Here is a 7,838-nt window from a genome sequence, read left to right as displayed (position 1 = left end):
GAAACAAGATATACTAGGTGAATACCCTTAACACCCAACCTCCTACAGTACACAACACCAACCTCCCACAGTACACCTCCCACAGGTAACCCCAGCACCAACCTCCCACAGTACACCAACACCAACCTCCCACAGTACACATCCCACAGGTAACCCCAGCACCAACCTCCCACAGTACACAACACCAACCTCCCACAGTACACCTCCCACAGGTAACCCCAGCACCAACCTCCCACAGTACACAACACCACCTCCCACAGTACACAATCCCACAGGTAACCCCAGCACCAACCTCCCACAGTACACAACACAACCTCCCACAGTACACAACACCAACCTCCACAGGTAACCCCAAACACAACCTCCCACAGTACACCTCCCACAGGTAACCCCAGCACAACCTCCCACAGTAACCCCAACACCAACCTCCCACAGTACACAACACCAACCTCCCACAGTACACATCCCACAGGTAACCCCAGCACCAACCTCCGACAGTACACCTCCCACAGGTAACCCCAACACCAACCTCCCACAGTACACAACACCAACCTCCCACAGTACACCTCCTACAGGTAACCCCAACACCAACCTCACACAGTACACCTCCCACAGTAACCCCAGCACCAACCTCCCACAGTAACCCCAACACCAACCGTCCCACAGTACACAACACCAACCTCCCACAGTACACATCCCACAGGTAACCCCAGCACCAACCTCCCACAGTACACCTCCCACAGGTAACCCCAACACCAACCTCCCACAGTACACACAACCAACCTCCCACAGTACACCTCCCACAGGTAACCCCAGCACCAACCTCCCACAGTACACAACACCAACCTCCCACAGTACACATCCCACAGGTAACCCCAGCACCAACCTCCCACAGTACACAACACCAACCTCCCACAGTACACCTCCCACAGGTAACCCCAGCACCAACCTCCCACAGTACACCTCCTACAGGTAACCCCAACACCAACCTCACACAGTACACCTCCCACAGTAACCCCAGCACCAACCTCCCACAGGTACAAAATGAAGCCATGAGAATTATCTTAGGATGCCCAAGAAATGCTATGATTGAGAAAATCAGGATGGAGTTGAATCTGCAGAGTATTGGGGATAGAATTGCAGAGATAAATGTAGCTTCTGCCATTAGATTAATGAGAGGTGGGGGAGCTAATGAATTGGTCCTCTCAGTTCAAAAGGTGGGAAGTACTGAACAATGTATGATGAAGAAAAGAGCATATATGAATACCTTATGTTCTAATGTTATTAAGTATGATGTTATTTCAGAGTGTATTGCTGTGCCCAAGAGAAAATTTACACCACCATGGGAGGATTGTAATGTAGATGTAGTAATTACTCCCTTGCAAAAGAAAAAAAGTATGTATGAAATAGGAGAGCTGAGGGCAACATATGATTGTATAATTAGAAAATTGCCTACAGAAAACACTCTACTACATGTATATTGTGATGGGTCAGTAGCTAGGGATGGGAAGGCAGGATGTATATTGTGATGGGTCAGTAGCTAGGGATGGGAAGGCAGGATGTATATGTTCTTAACATTCTGAAACCTATATTGTTTGCTGATGATACTACACTCATCTACTCCAACCCCAACCCACATACAGTAATGTTGTTAATAATGAACTAAAAAAAGTCCACTTATGGATGTCAACCAACAAACTAACACTTAACATAGAAAAGACCTACTACATCTTATTTGGAAGCAAATCTACAAATGCAATTCAGCTTCAGATGACAATGTAAACATTAGCAATAACAATGATGGAAAGTTTCTTGGTCTATTCTTAGACAAGAGACTCAACTTCAGTACCCACATACAATACATAACTAAGAAAGTCTCTAAAACAGTTGGTATACTCTCCAAAATCAGATATTATGTACCTAACCCTGCTCTCATCTCTCTATATTATACACTAATCTATCCCTATCTCAACTATGGTATCTGTGCATGGGGTTCAACCACTGCAAACCACCTCAAGTCCATCATCACCCAGCAAAAATCTGCTATCAGAATAATATCAAATTCTGCTTTCAGACAACACACAGCCCCCTTGTTTAACTCCCTAAACATGCTAAACATAATCTCACTCCATAAATTCTCTTGTGTCAACTACATTTACAAAACCCTGTTCTTAAATGCAAATCCTGCTCTGAAACTCTTCCTGGACAGATGTAATAGGACCCATTATCACCACACCAGAAATAAATATCTCTTTGATATCCCCAGAGTTAAACTTGTATAAATAAATAAATAAATAAATATGTTTTTCAGGTAAGGTACATACATACAAGTAATGTTACATTAATGGATCGATATATAGATAGAGCTAGTACATACAATGCCTAAAGCCACTATTACGCAACGCGTTTCGGGCAGGAAAAACATTAATATCTAGAACTTAATACTAATTGAGCATAAAGAATAAAATGTGTTGAGAACAAATACAAATAAAGATAAAAAAAAGAGGGAACATGACTGAAAAAGCAGCACAAATACAATAGGTTGACAAACAGTGTTGATTAAAAAAAAAAAAAAATAACAGACATGGGTTGACAATAGAGGGGTAAGGTAGGTTAGTGAATTTATTAGGTAGTGTTTAGTTTTTATCTTAAACTGGTTGAGAGAGGTACAGTCTTTAACATGGTTGGGAAGATCATTCCACATTCTGGGTCCCTTGATTTGTAGAGCATTTCTAGTTTGATTAAGTCGTATCTTGGAATATCAAAACTGTATTTTTTTCTGGTGTGGTGCTCATGGGTTCTGTTACAACCTTCAATGAAGCTTTTGAGCTTATATGTATGTATTTGTAATGTATGTATGTAAACAATGTATTTATTATCATTTATCAATTCTGATAGAAATTACCTACTTAAAATTATCTGTTAGATTAAGGACCTGCCTGAAACGCTGCGCATACTAGTGGCTTTACAAGATTGTAAATACTGTACTATTCAATGTATTCTCACAACCCCAATGTACCTACTTGTATATATATAAATAAAATAAAATAAAATATTGTGATGGGTCAGTAGCTAGGGATGGGAAGGCAGGATGCAGTATGCCAAACTGAATTCGTGCGCCCCTTGAGGGACTTGAAGTAGAGGGATAGGGATCACAGGATAAGTATGGGTTGCACAAACTACTGGTAACAGGATGAGTATGGGTTGCACAATTAATTACTACAAAGTGGTTGAGTATGGGGTGCACGTAAATGAAGACTCCCAAGAAGCAAATCAGAGATCAGCCCAAGCTTCATCTTGAGGCAAAGCTCAATGCCTTAAGCCATATTGATGCTCTGTCCACAGAGCATTCTCTCTCTCAAATCATAATAGTACACTAATGGTTCCCTACACCACCCCTCAGGTGCAGCTGCAGCAGGCTTGGGTGACATGAGGACTATGGGGTGCACAATAAACTAACACTCACAGAATGAGTATGGGCTGCACAATAAGCTACCTCTCACAAGATTAGTAATAAAGAAACATTAATTTTTTGGGTAGGGTGACTGAAACTCATCCTGGGGTAAAAATGTTTATTTAAATTTATTATAGTTAAATGAATTTAGTAAATTATTCCATATATTGTATTATAAGTGAATTGACACTAAACTATAAATGATACTAATAAGGTTTTAAAAATGAAAAAACAGTAAAAATCCTTCATGTAAGATATGGAAGTTTGAAAAGTAAATTAACTGTAAACTAAATTATAAACTGTAGACATAATATAAAGTATTATAAGTAAAATACCTATAAACTACCAAATAATAAGGTGTAAGGAACCATTTCTATTGTTTGTCCTTTTTTACCTGTTTCCTCAGGTATTTTAAAATTCCCATTCCGTTGTTACTACACTGTTTTCCTGGTGTAGTTCCCTGTGGTTCAAATTTTACTACTTGTACTTCTTGCTGTTTCTGAAGATTGCTAATGGTAGCCCTTGTTGCACCGGCGGAACTTTTTGTAAATGTTCCACCTGCGGAACTTTTTGTAATTGTTGAATTTCTTGCACCTGCGGTACTTTTTGGACTTTATGCACCTGCTGCACTTGTAGCTCGTCAGGATTTTTTTCCAGGGCATTATCGCTATCACCTTCTGATCCTAATGTAAGTTTATCTGCATCAAGCTTCCTTGTGCGTGCTGGAAAAAAAATAAAAATAAAAAATAAAAAATTTTGAAATGGAAGATCCTGTGTAACAAATTTAATCAGTTACTATGATCGAGCCGCAGAAATTTTACAGGAAAGATATGGTTGGGTTGACTGCATCTATCTGGACCTAAAAGAGGCATTCAATAGAATTCCACATAAGAGTTTGTTCTGGAAACTGGAACATATTGGAGGGGTGACAGGTAAGCTTCTAACATGGATTAAAAAATTTCAAACTGATAGAAAAATGAGGGCAGTAATCAGAGGCAATGTATTGGACTGGAGAAATGTCACGAGTGGAGTACCACAGGGTTTAGTTCTGGCATTCATGGATAAATAATAAATAAATTGTTCATGATTTTTTTAGACAAAAGCTAGAATATGCAGCAGTTGTATGGTGCCCATATCTTAAGAAGTACATGTACAAACTTGAAATGATACAAAGACGTCATGGGTGTCATAGGGGCACCAGCACACTGGTTTGCTAAAGGGCCCTTAATGCTGTCGAGACCTTATGGGCCCTTGGACCCATTACGTTAAGACATAGTGCTGTATTGGGCCACACACTTTTTGCCATATACATCAACGACAGAGATGATTGAATTGAAATATATATATATATATATATATATAATATATATTATATATATATAATATAATATATATATATATATATATATATATATATATAATATATATATATATATACATATGTATATATATATATACATATGTATATATATATATATATGAGAGAAAATAATAGGTGGTGATATATTTATATATTATGTGAACTACTTACACAAAAAGAAGTTAGTGGTGAAGATCTTCTTGTCCTCTTCTTGTATTACGTTGTTTGGTAGGATACCATGTGTCACCCGTGCTGGTCCTTTCTTGTAATAGATAACGATTGATTCATACCCACAGCCACGCAGATATGTTAGCTGAAAAGCAAATAATATTTAAACAATAACACTATCTGGGAAAATGCAACAAAATAAATGTTTGAAGCATAGCTGGGCATGTGCAATAGAACCCATAATAGAATCACAATACCAGAAATAAATATCTTTGATATCCCCAGAGTCAAAGTTATTCTGTGTAAATACTCTATGCAAATAAAGGGACCTTGTCTATGGAACTCACTCGCTAACAAATTTAAAAACTGTCCAACTTCTGCCATTTTAAAAAATAAAACCAAAAAGTACCTAAATTTTTTCTTGATAGTTTCCTAACTAGTGTATTAAACTCGCACTGTATCTTATGAAATCCAATGCCAGAATATATGTGCCTAAACCATACAACTTTTCCATTGTAATCATTGCTATCACCTTATATCATGATTGTTATATTGAATGCATATCTTACTATATTATACCTTGAAATATTCCTCAAATTATGCTACAATTTATATGTTGATAACCCTCAAATTTTACTTTAATGTACATAGTAATCTTTGTGATACTTTCTTACAATGTACCAGCCAATTTTTTCCATTTAAGCTTTAAATTGCCTATTTAAAATTATCTGTTAGATTAAGGACCTGCCCAAAACACTATGTGTGCTAGTGGCTTTACAAGAATGTAAAAACATCAATTCTATGTACTCTCATAATCCCAGTGTGCTATCTTGTATATAAATAAATAAACAAATAGTATGTAAGTACTGTACAGCATTATTCATGTTGATTCTATACCTTATCAAGCAAGTTCAGCATAAGAAGAATACAAATGAATACAACAGATGTAGACAAACTTCAATACCTGATTTTCAATCCTTCGTAGAACCCGGCTTGCTGTATTTCGTTCTAAAGCCTTCTTGCCTTTAAGTAGAAAACGGGCTTCCTCTTCTTTCTTCATTAATTCTCTACTGTTTCGGAAGTCACACTGGCAGAACTTGCAAACATTGCTTCGGACATGCACACATTGTTTGCAGTTTGTGCATCTCCTCAAGAATTTTCCCTGAAGACCTGAAGGAAATAGTTTCTAATAAAATACTTATATTCAAATGACCTATGCTGCAAAAATTATAAGTTAAATTGTTGTTAAAATGTACTACAGTAATTAAATATATTATTTAAATTATGAAATAATCTACATTAACACTAGTGAGAGCAATGTTAAAAATTTTAGGACTGCATCTGGAAATAACTTTAATTTTGGATGTGATTAACCATGCTGTAACTCGTATAACAAAACTGAGAGGAGTTGAATCCAACAGCCTGATTGACCAGGCTGTTAATTTCAAGCGAATACTATATTATTGGAAGAAAAAAAAATTATATATATATATATATATATATATATATATATATATATATATATATATATATATATATATATATATATATATATATATATCAATATTGTAACTTTTTTTGTGTAATGACGTTTTCAAATAAAGTTAGATAAATATACACACATACCAAAAGAATAAGGGTGGTAGGAGAAGAAAATATGAAAGTGTTCAGTGAGGATCCACAAGGTCTTCTCTGAGTACTCTTTATTTTCTTCTCCGAGGCTATGGGTCCCTACACTTGCACCAGAGGTGGTACCCCTCATATATATATATATATATATATATATATATATATATATATATATATATATATATATATATATATACATACATACATACATACATACATACATACATACATACATACATACATACATATACATACATATATATATTATATATATATATATACAGTGTCAGATTCACCACCACCATCAAACACCACCAGCACCATACACCACCAGCATCATACACCACAGCACCATACACCACCACCATCATACACCACCACCATGTCAAATGGACAGTGTTAACAAAATTATTCTCACATACTCCGTCACTATGTGATGGAGTACACATAGAACAGGGGACTGTAACAAATGTTCTAGCATAAAACTTTGTACAGTTTAGTAATTCTTACCATTTGATGTACTAGGTAGATCCATGTTTGGTGAAGTTTTATAGCTGGAGCTGGAAGATCCTGTCGAGATGACTTCTTCAAAGAGAATAGCTTCAACACACATTGTGTCTTGAGTCTACCAGTACTTGGCCTACAGTTACCAGATCTGATTTACAGAAACTAGTGAACTATGGAGATAAGATTGTTAATAATATACTTTTTTTGAGATTCATATGACTTGCAGCTTAAAAACCAACCTTATTTTAAAATAGTACACTAAAGTACATAGCAAATTGCGAAATTCGTAGTTTTTTAACTACTTTAAAGCTAAATTCTCAAGCTTTGAAAATAAGCACAATTTGCTATTTTAAGCGGAATCTGGCAACTCTGATTTAGCATGTAAACATTGACTTGCATTCACAATGTAGTTATTTATTTTTCAACAATTTAAAACGAGTTATGAAAATACACACATTGGTACATTATTGCAAAGGCACTATACTATATATATATATATATAAATTGTTGCAAGTCGAGCAACAAATATTTTACATTGAACAACAAATGAGATTGGAAAAGCAGTATTGCCAAAATAGACCCCAGACACACCCTGTGGGTAGTAATGGACCCCCATACCGACCCTATGAGGGGTAGTGGACCCCATAATAACACTATGGGCGATAGTGGACACTATACAAACACTATGGGCGGTAGTTGACTTCATAGAGACCCTGTGGG

At 36.4% G+C, this 7,838-nt stretch overlaps 1 protein-coding gene across 1 annotated transcript; it reads right to left on the bottom strand.

Annotated features, from left to right (window-relative positions):
* Positions 1-3,564: 3,564 nt before the first annotated feature.
* LOC123751815 (uncharacterized) lies at positions 3,565-7,251 on the bottom strand. Its single transcript, XM_069321050.1, has 4 exons — positions 7,122-7,251; positions 5,947-6,152; positions 4,986-5,127; positions 3,565-4,176 (listed from the first exon to the last, which is right to left on the bottom strand). Exons 1-4 carry the CDS (start codon positions 7,222-7,224, stop codon positions 3,932-3,934), a joined length of 696 nt encoding a protein of 231 aa, XP_069177151.1. The 5' UTR covers positions 7,225-7,251; the 3' UTR covers positions 3,565-3,931.
* Between the last annotated feature and the right edge of the window lie 587 nt (positions 7,252-7,838).

The sequence above is a fragment of the Procambarus clarkii genome, unplaced genomic scaffold (assembly GCF_040958095.1).
Source record: "Procambarus clarkii isolate CNS0578487 unplaced genomic scaffold, FALCON_Pclarkii_2.0 HiC_scaffold_1719, whole genome shotgun sequence".
Lineage (NCBI taxonomy): Eukaryota > Metazoa > Arthropoda > Malacostraca > Decapoda > Cambaridae > Procambarus > Procambarus clarkii.
The sequence above is the reverse complement of the archived record's forward strand: the minus strand, read 5'-3'. Positions and strand labels throughout refer to the sequence as shown.